The 23,427-nt window shown below is 33.6% G+C and overlaps 2 protein-coding genes and 1 long non-coding RNA gene across 3 annotated transcripts in view; 1 reads left to right on the forward strand and 2 right to left on the reverse strand.

Annotated features, from left to right (window-relative positions):
• Positions 1 to 23,427, reverse strand: part of LOC124448486 — a 113,217-nt gene that overhangs the window by 57,130 nt on the left and 32,660 nt on the right. The window lies entirely within an intron of this gene.
• LOC124448977 (serine/threonine-protein kinase/endoribonuclease IRE1-like) overlaps positions 1 to 23,427 on the reverse strand; it is a 34,664-nt gene that overhangs the window by 3,195 nt on the left and 8,042 nt on the right. Inside the window, exon 3 of the mRNA XM_046999921.1 lies at positions 2,321 to 2,392. Coding sequence (XP_046855877.1) covers positions 2,321 to 2,392 — 72 coding nt within the window. The remainder of the gene's footprint in view (positions 1 to 2,320; positions 2,393 to 23,427) is intronic.
• LOC124448504 lies at positions 15,668 to 23,017 on the forward strand. The gene is made up of 5 exons (XR_006949077.1): positions 15,668 to 15,754; positions 16,020 to 16,228; positions 21,569 to 21,727; positions 21,995 to 22,101; positions 22,911 to 23,017. It is a non-coding gene; the product is annotated as an uncharacterized LOC124448504 (long non-coding RNA).

Raw genomic sequence — 23,427 nt, forward strand, 5'->3', positions numbered from 1 at the left:
GCTAATGATGATTTATTTAAAAGAAACAATTTGTCTGTCATGTGTCTATTGCGTCAGGGGTTTCGTTATCGAGAAAACTTCCTTTTTTGATGAAATTTTTACTCAGGTAGAAAAGGAATCATGCAATTCAATAAATATTGAACACCACAAAAAAAGTAAGCGATTTAAATTCTTATCATATCTTTCAGCCTTTTCGATAAGATTCTTGTCTGTTTTAGAAACATGTGAAAGAAATCATGAGGTTGTAGTACAAAAGTATAAAATAATTGAAAAGATAAGCAACACGAACGATCAAGCAAATGATCGAACTTTCAGCTTCAAATGTTGTAACATCTTTTTTGTATTTTATGAGTGATGCAGAACATTTCAATTGTCTTTGGCTACCACAATCACGTTTTACTAATTTGAAAAATTTTCTCGTATAATATAACGCTCCCTTAGAGATCTCTTATAAATAAAGTTAAAGAGAGCAAGTGAGCAAATCATTTCCATGCTTTCACAAAAAATTTTCAAATCTATTTTATATCTATCCATCTGCCTGACTATTTATTTGTTTATCTATATTTGTATATTGTAGACTACGGTGGCTTTCACAAGAAATCGGTTGACCACAATAGAAGATATGAACACCCCCCTCTCCCACCCATCAAATGTTCTAGTTTCGGTCCTCTATACAATGGTCAGTTCCAAAATATCTGAGAAAACATGATACAGGTATTAAGTTCTGTAAGCGATATTTCATCAACAGCGTTATTAAACACCCCTTCACCACCTAACCAAACGTTATAGTTTTGGCTCTCTATTTAGTGGACAGTGCTACAAAATTTAAGAAAACATGATACAGCCATTGAGTTCTGTAAGCGATATATAAGCAGCAGCGTTATTCTTGCTCAATCGGGTGTCTTAAGTCGTAAGTGGCCTGGTCTGATTAACTAGTATAATCTCAAGACCTGATTATGCTAGTTATGCTAGTATGATTATACTAGTTAATCTCAAGTATAATCTGATTAACCAGTATAATCATACTTAGCAAAGATAGGTTAAAAAAACTTGTAATTTTGTTTTAATTTATAATTTAGAAGATCTTTTCATAAATGTGCAATTTAATGCTACATTTGTCATAATGAAAATTGTAAATAGCCTTTATTGTGGAACTTTGACAATTCACATCGTCAATATGGCCCATTTTCCATATGATTTTGAGGTATTTTACTTACAATGAAAAGGAATTCTTATTTATTGAAGTATATTGAGCAAGTCTATTTGATGGTAACCGTTCTTTGCATAATTTTCAATGTCATAAGCTAGGTAATGTATGCATGGTGGTGCAAACGTGAAGTATGACAGTACATCCAAAGGATAGTTTGTTGAGAAGTTTTTATGATTAAACAAGCAGAATACAAATAAACCTTTTTTAAAAAAAATAGATTGCATATCACCCCATGTCTCATCTTAATTTTAGTTGACTGATAATGTGCTTCAAGTGCAAATTGTGAAGTGACAAGATTTTACTGTCATGCTTAAAACAGATTAAGCCAGCTGCAAATGTTACCAATCGTTGTTCCTAATGTATGTGATGAAAAAAAAGTCATATATCTACCAACATTTGTTAATGTAAAGGTTGATCGAAGACTGTATTTAAAGTAAGTTTTTATAAGAACTTGGAGTTGGTTATATTATTTTTAATTGTTTCAAAACTTTCGATGCTGTAAGCCAGGAGGAAAAAACATAATTACTATCTGGAAAAAAGTTATACTCCGACTAATCTCCTGTACTCTAACAAAGGATATAGTAATTAACGTAATCAAACACGAGCACTTTTAAAACAGATCTTCTAACCTGAAAACTCCTAAAATGCAGGGTCTGATCTAGATGGTGTACATTATGTCAAGATTTGTTTTAAAAGCTTTTAGGCTATTTATTGTAATCCTTTTTCTTCAATGGAAACTTTAATGGAACTTTTGAGCATTTTATAAAAAGAGTGGCGCCACTTTTCTGTTACGCAGTATTTATTGAGTTAAACAAAGACTTGTCAAGTTATGCTGAGCACTCTCGTCGGTACACAGTACATTTAAATTATTTGTCGTTCGCAAAAGGAAAATTTAAGTCATTGATACAGTATTGAACATGCGTAATAAACGAACGTTTAGAGTCCAAAAGTGTAACACTGTATACGTACATTATGCATATTATTAAATAACATAAATCTTCATAAAAACACATAAATACCAATCAAATGACTTGAATTGTGATACAATATAAAACAAATATGCTTAGGTTATGCAATATATATAAAATAAAATAGAATTGAAAGGCATACCTTGTTTTGTATTTTCAACACCAGGAGAATTTCCGACATCTGTAGCATTAGCATCATCACCACTTGTGATTTCTACGAACAATATTTTAAAAAGCGTTATCTACACAAGCTGTGTATTTGTAGTTTGACAACAAGTAAAAAATGAATTTACAGCTAGCGCTCGAAAGAAATAACACAAATAAATTGGAAAATTTTGGATAGTAGCTTTTTAAAACTATATATTTTATTTCGTTTTGCCCACTAGCTCCAAAATCTCAGATATATATATATATATATATTACGCATTGTTTTACACGACTGACATTTTCAAGTAATAAAATGACCTTACAATTGGAAATATTGAGGGGGCAGTATTTATTTTCACGTAATGAACCAGCTTTCATCAGGCGTAATTTTACAAATAAATGTACATAAACAAACTTCATGAAATACGACTGCCAAAGACTATTTTGGTAAAACACAAGACAATAGACACTCTGTATGTAGTAAACATTATTTATCTAGATTAAATAATGCTTACTATATACGGAGTGTCTATTGTCTTGTGTTTAACCAAAATTTCATGAAGCAAACAGCAAATGTTTTGTAAAACGAAAATAAAAACAAAACAAAAAACCATAGTATGAATGTAAGTTAAAAAAGAACGCTTGAAAAGTGGGTTTTGTTATCTAGACAACTCAACTTCAAACTATATATTTTCTGCTGGCAAAAACTAGAGGAGTGAAAGCCAGTCCTTGCAAAACAGCAAGAATGGAAAAAGAAAAGTATGCTTTGATTCAGGTCAAATAATACCATATAGCTAATAGACTTTTTATTAACATCGCCTGCTCGGTCTTTATTGAGAAATCTTGGACCTCTGTTTTTATCACAACCTCTCTTTAAGGGGCTCGGTCAGTACAAATAAATTCAGTCCGGTATTTCTCCGTAAAGACCTCACACTCGGTTATTAAGGGCGTTGTAATGAATTCAGACATTGATAAGTTTTAACGAACTGTTGTCGCCAATCTCTGTCGAGTATCTTAGTAATTTTAAGAAAAAGTTGCTAAAGTCCGCGTTGCTGTTGACTGTCTGCTTTGAGGACAAGCAAACTATTACAACTTTATGCAAATTTATGCAACCTGTCACAGAACGAAAATTGTAAGCAGACACAGACATTAACACAGTTTTTAGCGTCGTTGTTTAATTACTGATGGATTTAAAAGAAAAGTCTTGAATTATTTTAGTCATACATTATCGTCATACACAGTATATATATACATATATTCAAAAGTTTCCTAAAGAATATGGAAGCACCCAAAAGCTTAGAAAATCGACGAATTTTGTTCCTAAACAGAGCAAATGAATGGTTGCTTCATTAATAGCTACTTCGAAGTTTGAATTCCTTTCTCGTTGACGATTCTTTCCTTTAATGTATATGGAATCCTTGCCGAATCACTCAAATTGTTGAGAAGGCTGCTTTTCCCTACGGAGTCGAGGCAATTAAGAAAGATCAGTCAAACATAGAAATTTTATAGCGATATGTGGCTTGCTTACTCCTACCTCAAAGCAACACCTTTATAAAGTTAGGGAAACATCCTGCAGGAAACATAATGACTGTAATTACTATAATAATGTTTGGTATCAATGTCAGTCACGCTATGTCAATGTAGTTTCAATAATTTATTAGTAGCAAAGTAGCAGTTAAACATTTCATACAGACCACGATTTGATAATATGTAGACACATGTTTTGTCAAGCTTTTGATATCTTTATTGCTCAAATCACTTATTTATGCTTTATATTAAGCAACTTGATAAAACTAGATCGCAGCACATTATAGGTCTAATTTTAACTTGTAATAAAATTTCTACTTTCACTTCTGTAATTTAATATCTGTGACATGTATAAATGACATAATATTTTCTTGCTGTAAAAGGTAATACACTGGGTTAGGTAAAATAAAAATTTTTCTACGATGTCAAAGACTCAAAGTGTGTTTAAATTTTGATACGTATATATTATAAGATGATATTTAAATGTATGCTTTAATTCTATGAGTCACTTTAAAATAGACACCAGGTATATGGAATATTATTATCGCAAAATTGGTGCAATGTTTTATTTGAATCTTACAACTAACAATGAGTTTATAGCTGTTATACATCTTGAGCAATGTTTGTTTGATGAAAATGTTTTGTTTCCATCTCACTGTTCTTTAGAGGAGGTTTTATGTATATGTTTTTGGTTCATAGGTAGATTTTTGAATTATTATTTTTGTTGATTAATGTAAATATGAATCCCAACTGCGTTTCAATTATTGCTTTGGCTCTTTTGTTTATCTACAACCAAAATGAATAACCCAGTCCTCACATTAAACAATTTGTATGTCAATGAGCCCCTTAAATGTAGGACTTTAAATTCATTATGGCCAATTTTTTTGTATTATACTATGAAATTTGTATGTATTCTTAGCCGACTGAAACATATTAAAAGCCATCAATAAGCTACGGATCTCAAATAGTTGGAGTTAGACACAGAAAACATGAATTAAATTTGACATTAATATTAATGCCGAAGCCTTTAATGTACCTATTGATTTGACGGATGCAAGACTTTGTCACAGTATATTTTCCCAGTATATTTTAAGTTCAGTAACGTCTGTATATAAATATGGTTAATAGTTACGATATTCTCAGCAACTCTATGACAATTACAAGTTACAACAACACCTGTGGTCGAGACATCAATGCAGAAAGCTTTATCGTCAAGAGTTACACATTTTTAAGCTTATTTTAACAATCAAAGTGTCCAACATTTATTACAAGAACGGAAGAATACATTTGATTACTATTTATATTCATTATGGCTGTCAGCGTTAACAAACTTCGTTGATGAACTTTATGACAAAATTGCGTCCTCCAAAGATTTATTGAGCAATATTTGTATTGATAGTAATCTTTTTGATACTTTTGCCAAATTTTGCGGAATAAAACGCATTTTTGACTAAAAATTTAATATTATTGATGCTCCGTGCTGGAATTTGTTTATAGATATATAATAAACTAGCGAGGTGGGAACATCTTATGACGTCACGATCAATTTGTAAAAATTCGCATCCGGCGGCGAAATTAGGCATTAAAATTAAACAACTTATAACAAACCAAAAATGCTCAAACATACACCAAAATGTTTCTAAAAAACATATTTTCTTTTGGCGAAAGAAAAATGGAGTGAAACTTGGCCGGAGTTGCACTTTAATAAAATATTATTAAAGCAAATGAGCCACCAACATTATGTTGTATATAATACCTACAAACTTACCAAAATATTTTGATGACAGAAAACATGAGTACACTTTGGAACTGTATTTCTCTGAGTTTTTGAGACTCATAACTCAGCTGTACACGAAATTTGCTCAAAGACGAAGTGACGTGAGTATGGTCTTCACCTGGCACATTCAGTTTTCGAATTTCCAGAGCTTTTTCGTGAACATCTTTAGCTTCGTCGAACTTTCCAGTTTTTTCAAAGACCAAACCAAGATTGTGTAAAGATGCAGCGACATCAACATGATTTGGACCTAACGATCGTTTTCGAATTTCTAGAGCTTTTTCGTAAAACTTTGTGGCTTCATCGTACTTTCCAGTACCATAATACACCAAACCAAGATTGTATAAAGACTGGGCAACATAAACATGATTTGGACCTAACGATTGTTTTCGAACTTCTAGAGCTTTTTCGTGAACCTCTATAGCTTTGTCGTAGTTTCCAGTTTTTTCAAACACCAAACCAAGATTGTTTAAAGACTGGGCAACATAAACATGATTAGGACCTAACGATTGTTTTCGAATTTCTAGAGCTTTTTCGTAAAACTCTGTGGCTTCATCGTACATTCCAGTATCATAATACACCAAACCAAGATTGTATAAAGACTGGGCAACATAAACATGATTTGGACCAAACGATTGTTTTCGAATTTCCAAAGCTTTTTCGTGAACCTCTATAGCTTTGTCGTAGTTTCCAGTTTTTTCAAACACCAAACCAAGATTGTTTAAAGAATCAGCAACATCAACATGACTTGGACCTAACGATTGTTTTCGAATTTCTAGAGCTTTTACGTAAAACTCTGTAGCTTCATCGTACTTTCCAGTATCATAATACACCAAACCAACATTGTATAAAGACTGGGCAACATAAACATGATTTGGACCTAACGATTGTTTTCGAATTTCCAGAGCTTTTTCGTGAACTTCTATGGCTTTGTCGTAGTTTCCAGTATTATAATACACATTACCAAGATTGTTTAAAGATTGGGCAACATAAACATGATTTGGACCTAACGATTGTTTTCGAATTTCTAGAGCTTTTTCGTGAACTTCTATAGATTTTTCGTAGTTTCCAGTATTATAATACACATTACCAAGATTGATTAAAGAATCAGCAACATCAACATGATTTGGACCTAACGATTGTTTTCGAATTTCTAGAGCTTTTTCGTAAACCTCTATAGCTTTGTCGTAGTTTCCAGTTTTTTCAAACACCATACCAAGATTGTTTAAAGACTGAGTAACATAAACATGATTTGGACCTAACGATTGTTTTCGAATTGCTAGAGCTTTTTCGTGAACCTCTATAGCTTGTCGTAGTTTCCAGTTTTTCAAACACCAAGTTAAGTAAAGACTGGGCAACATAACATGATTTGGACCTAACGATTGTTTCGAATTTCCAGAGCTTTTCGTGAACCTCTATAGCTTTGTCGTAGTTTCCAGTTTTTTCAAACACCAAACCAAGATTGTTTAAAGAATCAGCAACATCTACATGATTTGGACCTAAAGATTGTTTTCGAATTTCTAGAGCTTTTTCGTAAAACTCTGTGGCTTCATCGTACTTTCCAGTATCATAATACACCAAACCAAGATTGTATAAAGACGCAGCGACTCTAACATGATTTGGTCCTAACGATTGTTTTCGAATTTCTAGAGCTTTTTCGTAAAACTCTGTGGCTTCATCGTACTTTCCAGTATCATAATACACCAAACCAAGATTGTATAAAGACTGGGCAACATAAACATGATTTGGACCTAACGATTGTTTTCGAATTTCTTTCTTTTCTGTAAAGTTTTAGCTTTTGTCGTTGTTTCCAGTTTTATAAAACACCATACCAAGATTGTTTAAAGACTGAGCAACATCAACATGATTTGGACCTAACGATTGTTTTCGAATTGCTAGCACTTTTTCGTGAACTTCTTTAGCTTTGTCGTAGTATCCACTTTCATAAAACAAATTACCAAGATTATTCAAAGACTTAGCATCATCAACATGATTTGGATATGACGATTGTTCTTGAATTTCCATATCTTTTTCGTGAAACTCTATAGTTTTCTCGTAATTTCCAGAGTGCCTAACTTGTATTATTTAATGGGTTGAATTTCCATGTATCAACCTTAGCGTCAACAACTTAGCATCGACGAAAGACAATTGCAACGTCACAAAGATAAGCAAAATTCTTTAACTCCATTTAAAATGTGGACTTACTAAATTGAACAAGCGATACTATAGTTTATGACAAAGATAAACACACTTATTGATTAATATTTCTACTTCTAAAACGACTTATATATCTAAACTATTCAATGATGACATGCATGAGTTCATTTGCGATTTTAAAGTAAATGTACTTCGTGGTGATCATATAAAGGGGCGGTCTAGAGTATGTCAAATCCGTCGCGAGATTGATAAAAATCCAGCTTTATTAATTATTGAAAACTAATGACTAATCCAATGAATATCTCGTTGGTAACCAGATCAGTTGAATTTTAATTGACCTGGAATAACCGACTGATAAGCGGGGTGGCTTGACTGGTTCGACTAATAAAGGAGTCTATGATCGCCAAAACGCTTATTTTATTGGTCAATGGCCAGATCAGTGGACAGTGTGGAATGGTCTCGACGGATAAGAGCGGTGGCCGGACGTATAAGGGAGTCCAACTGCTATCTTACAATTAGTTCATTTGAATTTTTGTTTTATTGTGATTGGTTTGACGGATTTCGACTGATAGCCAACTGAACTAACATAGTGAAGCTCACTGTCTGAATTGAATGTTTGATCGTTTCATAGTAATTTTTATAAGCATGATAGAAACTAAACTACAAACAGATGAAATTTATGGAAATCTTTTACAAATTCATATATTAACATGAATGCTGCTGTCGAAACTGTGAATTTTTTCAAGAGGGTGAAAAATTTATGGATAAATTGTAAATGCTTGGCCAAAACGATCTCGCGAGCGACATTTCAGTCATTGATGTTCAAAAGAAAGCCAACATTGTTTTGAGTTTTATCAGCAGAAATTTACATCCAAAGACGTAAGTAAAGGACAAGTGAAGTGTATGCATGAATGTAATATATCGAAGTCAATTTATGCGAGTGTGTGATGCGATTTATGTCAATATGAGCTACGGTAAGCAGATTGATGCTCCTACAATTGTTGTTGCCGACGGACTTTTAGCTATGATTTCTTTAATGCTTGGGGAATCGTGGCCGTTATATGGCAGCGAAATCCTACATTTCTGCAAATATATTTCAATGGACAAAAAATCTGTAGCCATAAGGCGCCATACTATTATTTACTTTATCATAAACAAATGTTTGGGGCTTTTCAGTTTATGATCATTGATCATTCAATCATTGGACAGTTATAGTACATATTGTTTAAGATTTGAAAAAACTAGCATTGATTACATGAGAAACTGTTTACTATAACCTGTGATTTTGAGTCTTCTGATCCATGAAGCTTTTTATTTTGACAATTTGACTGGAATGGTTTTAAACCTGAGTATTTCACATACATAAAATGTTGTCCCATGTCACATATTGTCCCCTTTTCTAACTGAACACCTCATGTAGAGATGTAAAGGTGTGTTAATCTACGGCAATCATACCAGATTGTTTGCCATAAATTCCAAAGGGCTATTGATTTATGAAAAGCATTTTCTATAAAGTAAAAATGTCTTCCTATGTATGCAGATAAACCTTGAAATTTGGCAAAACAGCAAAGTATTTTCATGATCACTAGGTAATTTTTCTAATGATCAGTATAATTTCTAAACTAAATTATTTCAGATTTACATTTAAACAAGCTTTGATCATATGAAAAGATATTTATAACCAGTAAGCATGACACATGAACCAATTTTAACATTCATGTAATTATATAATTAAAACATGTTACACTGTTTGTATTTGCAAATACAATGCTACTAGTGATTACATATAGCACACCTGCATATACTTACAGAAGATAATAGTTCTAGTGAAATGCCTAGTAAACATTTATGGCATTAAGCTCTCCTTAACTGCAAATTTTCACTGATAATTTTTAATCTTTGGCAGAAAAATTTTGAGTTTTCTCAAAAGGTGAATTTGCTGGCACTGATGTGAGATACAAGTGTTACAATAAACTTGCATGGTTTGATGTCTGAGCTTTTCTATATCTATGAACTGTCACTTGTAGTACCAAATTTCTAACTTAACTCATTACATAGAGGTTTGAATAAGGGTCTCTAGGGGGGTCTATGCCTGACAACTTGGTAGAAATTTTTGTAGACTATATCTGTTTTTGAATAGCATTATTGTAAAATAAATTTTACGTTCCTAGACATACTAATGAGCCATATATTTGGCATGATAATGAGCCTAAATATTTGGCAAAACATTTAAGTATTGTTCATTTTTTTTTGAGAAAAACGTAAGCAAAATGTGTTGTTTTTACGCAAAAACGATGCCCACAAAATACATTTTTTATTGCTCTAAAACGCTGAAAATGGCATTTTCAAGGCTCTGAAATTCAAAATTTCTTAGGGGAGAATGCCTCAGACCCCCCCAGGTGCGGAGCACCTCCGACGTTTAATGACTGATGTTTGAAAAATCCTAGATCTGCCCCTGGTCATATATAATTAAACACACTTTAAAAATGCCTTACCTTGTTTAAGATGACAGAGATTTGGTTTTGCTAAGCATATTGTTCTTGTTTGGAATTGTAACATCGTTTGATTTATCTACAATTACAGAATTTACAAGCTTCCATAGGTCACATTTATACGTCGTAATCAAGCGTGAAAATTATTTGTTTTTTGTCTTAAAAACCTTTTACTGGTTAATGGCCTGTAGCCTTGAACAGTTGAACTTTTAGAAAGATTTAAAGTTCTGACAACTTAAGCATCATATATTCTTCCTTCGAGTCGATATGTGGAAAATTATTTTGTGCCACGGAATTTAAAACATCTTAAGAATTGATTGTTATGTAAAGCAAAGATATGGTTTTATGATTTTTATTGTTTTTGTTGATAACTTTGAATATAATTTGGATCAAATTGATCAATAGAAATAAGTATAAATTTTGCTAAAATACACCGTTTTTAAGATATTTTGGAAGTATGACCATAAAGTGGAAGAGTTAAAAAGAATTAATAAGTTGCAATACTCATATCTGTTTTTAAATTTATCGTAACTACAATGCGATGAATTTGCATACATGAACCTTCCCAACCAAAGCTGGACGAAAGACAATTGTAACGTTAAAAAGATTAGCAAATTTTTTAGCCGCATTTAATATGTGGACTTACAAACTAGTTTATCACAAAGATAACACACTTCCTGATCAATATTTCTACTTGAAATACGACTTAAATATCTAAACTATTCAATGATCACATGCATGAGTCCATTTGCAATTTCAAACTAAATTTTCTTCCTGATTCATAAATGTCATTTCATACTATCACAAGTATAATGAAATAACACATATTTTATAAATATACCGTCCGGACCCAAAGATAAATATAATTGCATGCTAGCAAGCAGGTTGAATTCCTTAGCAAGCAAGCACATCACGATAAACACGCTTCCTTTAGATGACAGTGATTTTTCGGTAAGCAAATTGTTCACAAGTTGCTGCGGGTATCTATGATGTATATTTTATATTACTAGTTTGAGACTAATATTTATTAAAAGTATTAATTATATTTGACGAACAACTTTTATTCAAGATCTCATTTATACATCGTTTACACACAAGATAATTCTTTGTCTTTTGTCTTACAAACCTTTTACTGGTCGACGGTTGAAGCTTTGAACATTCGATCTTTCAGATTTCTTAACGTTCTGATAAGTTAAGCGTCAAATGACTTCGTCTGTTAAGTTAATACGTAGCAAATTATTTTGTGCAACTGAATTTATAACATTAAAAGTTAATTGTTATGTAAAAGCAAAGATACGGCCTTATGATTTTTGTTGTTTTCATTAACATGTTTAAATTTTATTACCGTTTCTTTGGTATTTTAGGAGTTTGCTAAAAAAAACCTTAGCTCCATAATTAAGTCGGTCTTATACATGAAAATTCACAATATCAGATTGTGGAACTTTTTCTTCATTTGCTTGTTTAAGTTGAATAACACAAATTAGGCGTTCGTTGGCTTAAATGTTGGGAAAAGTAAATCTCACGCCTTGATAAGATAACATTACGTTATATTCTGACAAATTAAATGAAGGAAAGCTGATATAGAATTCTTATTGTAGAAACTATAAAGATTTGTTAAGATCATGTCCGATGTTTGGTTGTATCATTTAGGTATATTTCAAGCTGTTTCTGGTAGTCAGAATTGATCCGTAAGATGGCAAAAGTTAAGTTTATTAAAAGCACAATTCAAAACGACTTCACACCAAGAATATAAAAATGTCTATTGCTGTAATTAAATTAACAAATTAGTTTATAACTAGTTGATTGGCATAATTTTAACCCAAAAAGCCTCAAACGTGGTCGAACTAAATTAGTCAAGAACTGTAAACTGAATAGATTTTTTTTATATATAGACAAATACACCACCTCCATGTGGTCCAAAAGCTCTGTTTTCATAAACAATGCTATACTCAGATATCTCAAGATTACAACTATCATGTAAGCTATGTTTCTGCGATGAACACTACATCGGGTTTCTTGCTTGGCAGCGAAATCGCGAATTATTTTGAGCTTTTGTTTTTAAATGTGAAGCGTAATTATATATGCAAAATGCACTTCCGGTTACCCACTTGAGATACAAATTGCTATAGAAATGTATGACAGATTACGTTTACAAACAAGGATTTTCGAATATTTAAGGCATTTCGCGACGTTTTACTTATCTCAAATATCTGTCATGGATAAATAAAGTTATTTAAATCTATGTGACATCAAAATTATTTCGATACCTGTAAAATATCGGCGTTCGTGTTCATTTGAAAATCGCTCGCAAGAATCGAATTTGCCTCATAGTTGTCGACAAGATAATGCGCTTCGTTTAGAGGCATGATCTAGAATATGTTTCAATGCGCAAAACTGTGGTAAGTACTCTTATTTTATCATTCTTATAATCTAGAGATTGTCGTTACTATTGCCGTGACTTTATGAGTCCGTATATGTAGGAACAAACAAATTTACTAAGCTTAGTTTATTCTTAGTTTTAGTTTCTATTTTTATTTTATAAAGATATTATCACTACACCTTGCTACAGCATTTGGATATGGTATTCATCAGTACGTATGTTGTTATTGCCCATAACATGCAGGGCGGATCTAGGGCGTCAAATCATCACGCTGACTGATGTTTATAGTTCAAATTTAATGATTACAATTTTTGTGATCATTGAATTCCCGATGTATTATCGTATGAATTTCATTGTCAAATTCTGTTTTATAACTGAAATCTTACGTAACGTTTTAGCATATCTGGAATTATATAACTGACTGACTGATAAGCGGTGATGATTAACATGTTTTTAACATGATGTTTATTATGTGATTTACAAAATGTTTTGATTAAGAGTCACGTAGCCTTAAACCTTAAAATAGTTGTACTTTCTATTGCAAAACAGCAGTTTTAAACAGTGATATAATTTTACATAGAGGTAATTGAATGTTTATTCATATCATGGACATAATACTTCTAGTAAGTATCATTTGTCCAATTATTGCATTCAAGACAATATACTTTACAACCCACTTTTTATCTCTTAGATTAGTTTATTCTAGCCTATTTCTTTAGTAAGCTTGCAATGTCAGTTAAATTGTTTTATTTAGAACATTTTCCATTTGCTGTTGTTAGAGTAAACTGTAATCCATATAAAATTTTGGGGTTATGTATAAATTAGGTATGATACATGCATGTAAAAAAAGAATAAGTTACAAATGGTTGAGGAGATATAAGTTACCATGACCCGTGAATGACTCATCATTTTTGAAAACATTTGCTAAATGTTGTGATCACTAGCACTTAGGAATGGGTTCATTAGGATATGTTTAAACCAATCAAAATAAATAGAGTGACAGTTACATTTTTTATTTTGTTCATCATATAATAAAACGCACCATGTTTCTTTTGCCATGGTGCTGATCTTGAAGGCGCGATTGGAAAGGCATTTTCTGATTCTTCTGATTTTGAGCATGATAGTTTAAATGCTTCTTTTCGATATTGATTCATTGAATAGTAACTCAATTAAGCAAAATGCTGTTGATGGTTTGCTTTGTTCTCCCAATGATGATAATCATCATCCGTCTAGTTGTGCTTGCACTCTTGTTGCATACATCAAGATGTATTCATCCAAAAATCTGGCGGATTTTGTGTAATTCTTTTGGTGAACAATTGTTGCACTATCACCACAAGCATCCCAGAAACAGTTAAGAACATTAATCATCTTGAAATCTCTTTAAATGTTGATGTGCCTTTGTTTGTTCCAAAAATGTATGTATTAGTTGTTGTGGCATTTTGAATATCAAATCTAGTGTTTCCTATTGTCCTAACATGTGGTGACTCAGCCAAAAACTTGGAGTTTTGGATGAGTTTATAGAAGACTTAATCGGTGGTTCTAACTGTTACAGTAAAGGCATTATTTGTGATGCTCCTGCGCACTTGTTAAAGGTACAAAATTTTGTACTGGTTATTTTGTTGTGACAAGCACAAAAAGGAAGTATTTGGTCGAGCATTACTCTCAAAATAATAATATTTGAAACTCATATTTCCAGAAAACAGATACAAGAAGAACATCATCCCTTTGTTAGCTCTTTCTGTCACTGCCTGTTGATATGGTAAAATTTTCCATTGACCATGCATTAACTGTCTGGGGTTAAGGGTAAACTGATTATGGTTTGATGAGGGAAATCGCTGTTAAAATGTCTGTTGCCCATGTAGAAGCTGTAAGGAAAAATTAGTGGAGCTAAACTATTTATCCCCACATTTGTCAAACACCAGGAGTTTAATGGAGGTTGACAGATGGAAGCTACAGAATTCAGACAGTTTCGTTTACTCTTTCAGCCGTCAATGAAATCTTATCACAAATTCTAGAAGTAAGTATCAGCGTGTTGCAATGCATAGCCATTGCTTTATTCAAAGAAGTGCAGTTTTTCACATATTGCTACGTTGCATTTAAATCTAATGAGTGATTTTGCTTTTAGATTTGCCGGTGTACAGCGAGCTGATCTCCTGCAAGAAAGGTATAAGCGCTATTATAACTTTGTACAAATAGACAATTTTTGACAGAAACATGCATGTATAAAATTTATTATTTCATACTAATATAATGTTGATCTATATTTATATGACGGTGAACTAGCACCAGAATCCAAAACTCAAAGGATCATAATAACTTCCCATCTACTAGTAGCATACCAACGTAGTGGTAAGTTTTCTGTTATCAGAACAGACTAATCAGCAACTTTCATATATTATGTCGACTAAAATGTTGAAATAGTTTTGATTGATTCTTTTTAAATAACTTTAACATTCGTATTGTAGATTTACTGTTTTTCTACGTCCATTGTTGTATTATAGGGCTTATGTATGTTCTACAGGTGCTGTAGGCGTTGGTCCTTTAAGATGTTGTTGTAATTAGTTGACAAAATGTTAGTTATAGTTGAAATTGCAGTTGTGTTCACCACGATTTAATCAAAATACATTCGTTCAAATCTAATTCTCAGTGTTTGCTATCAATCTTCTAAATGAAACTTTCTCGAGGTTTTTATTTTAGTCACCTTTCTGTTTCTGACTTTTGAAACTTGCAGTACCTTAATTTAAATGACGTTCGTGCGTTCAATAAAGATATATGTTAAACCCAGTACGTGTCTTCTCTGTAGATACAAGCAACGTCTCTTCACAAGAAATTCCTACAACTGACAGAACAAGAGAAAGACATTCTCAACGAAAAAGTGGTGTCTCAGGCAAGCTTTTCTTTCAATTCATTATTGCATGTCTTGTTGTTACCTTTTCTTTTACGTTCATTTCGTGTCGTTTGAAATGTTTTTTTCTTCACAACTAACTGCAACACGTGATTGCTTTGCAGATGCGCATGACCTTTCATCTCACGAAACGCCTTCGACAAGTTTTATGAACATAACACCTGCAGGAAGACGTTCTCAACCAAACATTAATGGTACCTTTTCTACAGTATATAGTTTTTGAATAGCGTTTTTATTATGTTTGTGTATTCAATTAGCAATTTGATGCGAGTTTTATTTGAATTTTCTTGTCAGCATGTTGTAAGGTTTTATATTTTTAAGATATTACGTAGGTTATACATAAGTTATTAACTATTGACTAGGTAGTGGTGGATGGTGTTGGAGTAGTGAGAGGTAGTGGTGGATGGTGTTAGAGTAGTGAGAGGTAGTTCTCCTATTGATTTCTTATCTATCTTGTAGGCTTCCAAAGATCAGTTCTCACCAAACTGGAAACATTAATTGATAAGCAAGAAGAAGCGTTGCCAATATTGCGTGCTCTGTTAAGCGTTACGAAAGGTGTAGACGAGCACGAAATTTTGTAATATGTTGTACCTAATCCCTTAGATTCGGTTGAAGAACTTAAGGAGCTATCCTCTAGTCTTGATGAAGAAATGTCCAGAAGAAAGTTGGTAAGTTTTGGAAAGTTAACCACCCATACGTATTTAGTAATATTTATTGGCACCGTCTATTTTTTATGCATGACTCTTTCAAGTGTTACGTAAAAATGTTACAAAGGAAGAAATAGCCCTTCCCCTTTATCGGTTTGGAAACGTGGAAACGAATAGTTTCATTTGCAATTACGTAGCATAATATTGACTTTTTCTCTACCATTTGTGTTTGAAGCTTGAAAACATGCACGTTTGTCAAAGCCTGAAATGTAATTTTAGTGACGATTTTCCTGACGTTAGGAGGTCAAATTATCTGATTAAACTATATGAATCTAGCATCGTGTTTTTCGTGAGAGCATTGTCGTGTTCTGATTGATTTAAATACGTTACGATACTTCAAACGGCTCTTAGGAGTGTGTCGTTTTATTTGTGCTAAAAAATTTTAACGAAGAAACTAGTCTTTCTTGAAGCTCTCACAATTCACTTTGGATGGTTTTGTTTTGCAATTCGAGATCAAAATGGTTATATATATATATATATATATAGGAAGTTTTGTTTATTTGAATCTCCGTAAGTACAGTGCTCGATGCTTAAGAGCAGAGCGTAAATATTGATGAGAAGAAGAAAATACACAAAAACTACAATTTCATCCCTTTGGTGATGGTAGAGGAATGTTCTTGATGCTGTAGTTGAAGTTTAGTTTCTCCATTGCGGATTATCATACAGTGCTCGACAAAATTTTATATTGGTTTTAATAGGAAGTTTTGTTTATTTGAATCTCCAAGTACAGTGCTCGATGCTTAAGAGCAGGCAAATATTGATGAAGAAGAAAATTGAGACAAATTCAACTCCTTCATCCAGGGATGAAATTTGTTTTTGTGTATTTTCTTCTTCTCATCAATATATATATATATGTATAAGTTTGAAAATTTGTAATCCAGGCATTGAATATATGTAAAGATTAAAGTTTCTCCGATTTTAAATGATTTTTATTGAGCTTTTCGACTCGTTGTTTTATCAGAATGAAAAATATTTTGGTTGACGTGCTTTTAGCTTGGAGACGTTTTAGAGCGTCTAATTGGATTAGTGGGTGGATTAATGTGATTGGATGGGGTGAAATGCGTTGCCATGGGTTTTGATGTGTTGTTAATATGATTGGTGTTAGTAACACTAAAACTAAAACACTACACTCTAATATTACTAACACCAATCATATTAACAACACATCAAAACCCATGGCAACGATTTCACCCCATCCAATCACATTAATCCACCCACTAATCCAATTAGAGTCTAAACGTCCCAAGCTGTGCACGTGTAAATAAATATTTTTCATTTCGATAGTTTTATAACGAGTCGAAAGCTCAATAAAAATCATTTAAAAATCCGGAGAAACTTTAATCTTATATATATATATGTATATATATATATGAAAATTAGTAAACCTGGCATATTATGATAATGATAAAGATTCTCTGGATTTGTTTTAAATTTTTTATTAAGCTTTCAACTCGGTGCTTCGAGCCTTCGTCAGAATGTGACAATATATTATTTACAAAGATTTTTGTAGGCGTTTGGAGCGTCTGATTGGTTGGTTAGTAGTTCATATATATATATATATATTATTATGGATAATATTCCTGGATAAAAGAGCGCTCAATATTCTATATATTAGAAGAGCGTAAGATAAAATGAACTAAAATAAAATGGACAATTGTTTGCTGTCGCTACTCAGAGTTTCACGCCGTAGGGCGATCTTCAGGCAACTGACAGATAATATTTTATTTGCTGACTATATACATCGACTAAAAGGTGTTAAGTTACATGACGGCATGCACTAAACATATCGGAACGTTTATTTAAAATGTTCTTTACGTCCTTTCAGAATAAGTAGCCTTTCTTCAAGGCAAAGACGGCAGGTTCTTTGGTTTTTGTTCGGAGGTGGAAGTTGTTTGATGAAGTCCCATTTAATGTTGTAGTTACGTTTGTTTTCTTTCAGTGTCCACGTGTATTTAGAAAGTTCTGTCTCGTTGCGGTATTTAATGTTCGTAATTGATTTAATGTGGTTTCGATATCGTGTCTTAAAAGCGCATGCAGTAACACCTATGTAAGTTTTGTTTCGTTGTTGTCAGTCGTTGTCACGTCGGCTTTGTAAATCACGTTGGGTTTCAGGCAATTGCCATTTGTCGGGCATAGATGTTTCTGTCTGCAGTTACATTTCTTTGGTGGGTTGTTCTTGTTCTGGGTTGTGTCTGGGTTAAGTCTTTTAAAATAGTCTTGTTGTGTCTGGTTATGAAAGTTTTCATGTTTTCGCCGCAGCTGTAGCTTACGCGTATTGTGTGTCGGTTGAATATCTTGGAGATAGTATTTGGTGGGAAATGTTTGTCGATAAGTTGTAGGAAGTCATGGGCGATGTGAGTTTTACGTTTTGCTGTATGGTGGGTTAAACCAAGTGACGTTACGTTTTCTGTTGTACGTGGTGTTTACATTGATGTTTGATGGATTAAAGGTGAGTTGGGTGGTGAAGTTGCTTTGTTTAAGAGCTTGGTTGTAAATTGGTGCGGCATTTTCGAAGGTGTCTTTGTCAGATGAGAGTGTGTTAATTCGGTTGTTGATGGATGTGGGTAGTTGGCGTAATACTGATGGTGGGTGGTTGGAAGATCTGTGAATGTAGAGGGGCTCGTCGTTGGGTTTTCTATATGGTTTGTAGGTGTCGTTGCTAAGGTCAAATGTTACGTCAAGGAAGTTTGTGCGTTCATGGTTTGTCATCGCTGTGATTTTTAGTCCAAGCTCGTCAAATAGGTGTGAGAGGGTTTTCTTTCTTTGTCGCAGAGTCTTCCAGATTTCGTATTTATGACTGCAAGGCCATCGTCACGGTATAAGCCGACGTTGCTTCCGTACCGCTGCTGTAGTTGGTCGAGTAAGAATAGCCCTACAAGCTCGCAAACTTCCGCTCCATCATAGCTGCCCATGGTTACATCAAACGTGTTGGTAGCGTTGCGTTTGGACCATGATTTGTTTTGGTGGAAAAGAAGTGATTTTCTTGCGTGTTTTATAATGGTGTGGTCTTTTCTGTGATTGTTGTGTATTGTTTTGCCCACGCTAGGCATTTGTCCAGTAGGTGTTCGGTGATCGATGGGTAAAGTCAACTATGTCGAATGATATGAATGATTTTCTTTGTTTTCGGTGATGGATTTGAACCAAGTGATAGCATCTGTTGTGTTGCGCCATTGGTTTAGTTTTAGTTCGTTTCGTATTATGTTGTTGATGTTGTCTAGGATGTATTTGCTGACTTTTCCGAGGTGGCTTTTGCGGGGTTGATGAGGCGGCATTTGGGGTTGTTTTCAAAGTCTGGTTTGTGGTCTTTTAAAGATATGAATGCTGGAGTATGGTTCATGGAGTTTATTCGGTCGGCGATTTTAGGTTGTCAGCGATTAGTTTTAGTTCGGAATTTATTTCTTCTACAGTGTCTTCTTGCGTGTGTTTGTATGTCTTTGTCACATTGTCTGTTAGTAGTTTATTGTAATTTGAGGCGTCCATTTCATAGATGTTTGTTGTTTTGTCGGCGAAGATGAAGACGTTGTTTGATGCGTTGATTTTGCTCATGTCTTTGTGTAATGATTTTAGAAAATCGTTGTGGATGTTGCGGAACTCGATGTTTTCGATTAACTGGGAAAGGTCGTCTTCAAAAGGTTTTAAGGATGGAGCTGGTGGTGGATTTCGTTTTGTCTTTAAGCCATAAGTGTGCGGTCTTTGTGTGCGAATAGCGTCGTCAGTGTGGCGGAGAAAGAAGTGGGCTTTCCATCTCATGCGTTGTACGAATTCGTGGGTTTTGGTGATGAGGTTTCTGAGATAACTGTCTTTAGCTGGTAGGCCAATGTTTTTCAGCGAATAGTTAAAGTTAATCTGTTGCATAATTGTCCTCGAGTTTTCAGGTTTATAACAGCGCTCAACTTCAGAAGGAGCGAATATATTATTATGGATAATATTCCTGGATAAAAGAGCGCTCAATATTCTATATATTAGAAGAGCGTAAGATAAAATGAACTAAAATAAAATGGACAATTGTTTGCTGTCGCTACTCAGAGTTTCACGCCGTAGGGCGATCTTCAGGCAACTGACAGATAATATTTTATTTGCTGACTATATACATCGACTAAAAGGTGTTAAGTTACATGACGGCATGCACTAAACATATCGGAACGTTTGTTTAAAATGTTCTTTTTACGTCCTTTCAGAATAAGTAGCCTTTCTTCAAGGCAAAGACGGCAGGTTCTTTGGTTTTTGTTCGGAGGTGGAAGTTGTTTGATGAAGTCCCATTTAATGTTGTAGTTACGTTTGTTTTCTTTCAGTGTCCACGTGTATTTAGAAAGTTCTGTCTCGTTGCGGTATTTAATGTTCGTAATTGATTTAATGTGGTTTCGATATCGTGTCTTAAAAGCGCATGCAGTAACACCTATGTAAGTTTTTGTTTCGTTGTTGTCAGTCGTTGTCACGTCGGCTTTGTAAATCACGTTGGATTTCAGGCAATTGCCATTTGTCGGGCATAGATGTTTCTGTCTGCAGTTACATTTCTTTGGTGGGTTGTTCTTGTTCTGGGTTGTGTCTGGGTTTTTTAAAATAGTCTTGTTGTGTCTGGTTATGAAAGTTTTCATGTTTTCGCCGCAGCTGTAGCTTACGCGTATTGTGTGTCGGTTGAATATCTTGGAGAGTATAGTATGGGAAATGTTTGTCGATAAGTTGTAGGAAGTCATGGGCGATGAGTTTTACGTTTTGCTGTATGGTGGGTTAAACCAGGTGACGTTACGTTTTCTGTTGTACGTGGTGTTTACATTGATGTTTGATGGATTAAAGGTGAGTTGGGTGGTGAAGTTGCTTTGTTTAAGAGCTTGGTTGAAAGACACGATATCGAAACCACATTAAATCAATTACGAACATTAAATACCGCAACGAGACAGAACTTTCTAAATACACGTGGACACTGAAAGAAAACAAACGTAACTACAACATTAAATGGGACTTCATCAAACAACTTCCACCTCCGAACAAAAACCAAAGAACCTGCCGTCTTTGCCTTGAAGAAAGGCTACTTATCCTGAAAGGACGTAAAAAGAACATTTTAAATAAACGTTCCGATATGTTTAGTGCATGCCGTCATGTAACTTAACACCTTTTAGTCGATGTATATAGTCAGCAAATAAAATATTATCTGTCAGTTGCCTGAAGATCGCCCTACGGCGTGAAACTCTGAGTAGCGACAGCAAACAATTGTCCATTTTATTTTAGTTCATTTTATATATATATATATATATGTCTAAATTGAACTTTTCCATATAATTTATCTTTTACTCTCTTTACTAGCTGCAGTTTTTGGTAGCACCGTGCGCAAATACCTGTCAAAAGGTGTTAGATGATATATGACAAAGCTGGGAACAAATAATCTCTGGTCCCAATATAGTTTAAAAGGCAGAAAGTCAAAGCGACCATTTCAGCACCTTGCCCTCTGCAAAGTTATAACAAGTAAGCACAATTAGATGATAATGATTGCAGCAGCAGTACCATGTTTTGTCTCTTTTTTCTCGTTCATGAATTGGAAAAAACAGCCATTTATGTTGCTCCTTGTCATAAGGAATATTATTGCAAGTTTTAAAAGCTAATACATTAAACTGTTTTGCATATGTCACTTTAATGAATTGTTGTTTATCATTCAGCTTACGAAAATGATTTAGTGTTTTATCTATGCAATTTATATGAAGTATGTCTTTTCTGTTTCGTTTCACTTGTTAGAAGTCTTCCTCAAAGCTCATAAAGGTTGCAGCGAGGCCAACGTTGAAGATCAAATTGCCGAATTTTTAAAATATGCTCCAGGCCAGCAAGATGGTTCCAGATTTAAGGTAACATGTCATTGTCATCATAGATTGCTGGGTAAAGTATATTGATGCCATTTTTTCTTTGTTTGATTTTCTCAACTTAGACATGGAGAACTCAACTTATTTTACTTCGTAATCTCATAGTTAACATATTTGTATTTTCTTGTCTGTGTAAGTTGAGAAAAATACACAATAACATTATTGGCATGTGCACTTAAAGAAAGTGAGCATGTGTCTTTCATTGTCCTTCAATAATAAGTAAAGCAAAATGGAATGGACACATATACATCATGCGTGCCTTTAAAAACGTTCATTTTAATGCAGGTATTAGATTTGTGCAAGTTTTAAATTTTCTTAACTCAAACTACATGATTAGATTTATAATATACACTTTGCTTAGCGTGATATTAAACAATTCTTGAATGAAATAGTATATGAATTAAGACTTATGAATGCCAAGGTTTGTTCAGTCTACCAACGCTGAGGCAGATAGAGCACATTGATGCCTTGATATTTCTTTATATTACGTAAAAACCCAATTCAATAATTGTTTTATTATTTATATAAAAAAGCAAGTGTTGGTTAAATGTGAAAAAGGTGCCGTAACGATTAAAGTTTTGTTCACTTTTTTTGTTTCTCGTGCGTATGACATGACGTTGTAGCGCGAGATAAGTTCTTTTGTCCGACGTACGTAAGCAGACGATTCAGTTTTCCATTTAAATGGCATCTTTTACAGACAAATTTGTCATTGTTGTTGTAGGTGGTAAGACATATAATAAAAATGATGTATAGACTACCATTTTCTAATAATCATATATGTTATTTTCTTGCAGGTGCGAAATTGCAACTTATTGGAATCGACTTAATTAGCATTTTTGTAAATATGTATATTAAAACACGCACAGCAAAATAGATGAATTAAAAGTTGATTATACGGAAATTAAACTTTAGTTCGTATCATTGGAAAGGTTGTTTTATGATTTCACAAATAATGCATCATTTATTGTATGTTAAATGAACGTCGGATAAACGTTGTATGAACGTTGTATAAACGTCGGCTTAAGTTGAAAATACGTTACATACCAACGTTCATCCCAACGTCGCCACCACGTTCCTACGAGTTCACAAAAAAACGTTGGTCCCCGACGTTGAGTGAACGTTCGACGAACGTTGGTACAACGCTGAGACAACATGATTTTGCTAGCTGGGAAGTCCTCCGAATAATGATCAAGGATGGGACAGTATATACTTTAATGACGTTAGACAACACGAGACATCTTTTGTCCATCAATCCGTCTACATCACATACTATAATCGCAAATAGAACATGTTGCTCTTAAGCAATGCTTC

This window comes from Xenia sp. Carnegie-2017, unplaced genomic scaffold (assembly GCF_021976095.1).
Source record: "Xenia sp. Carnegie-2017 unplaced genomic scaffold, XeniaSp_v1 HiC_scaffold_23, whole genome shotgun sequence".
NCBI lineage: Eukaryota > Metazoa > Cnidaria > Anthozoa > Malacalcyonacea > Xeniidae > Xenia > Xenia sp. Carnegie-2017.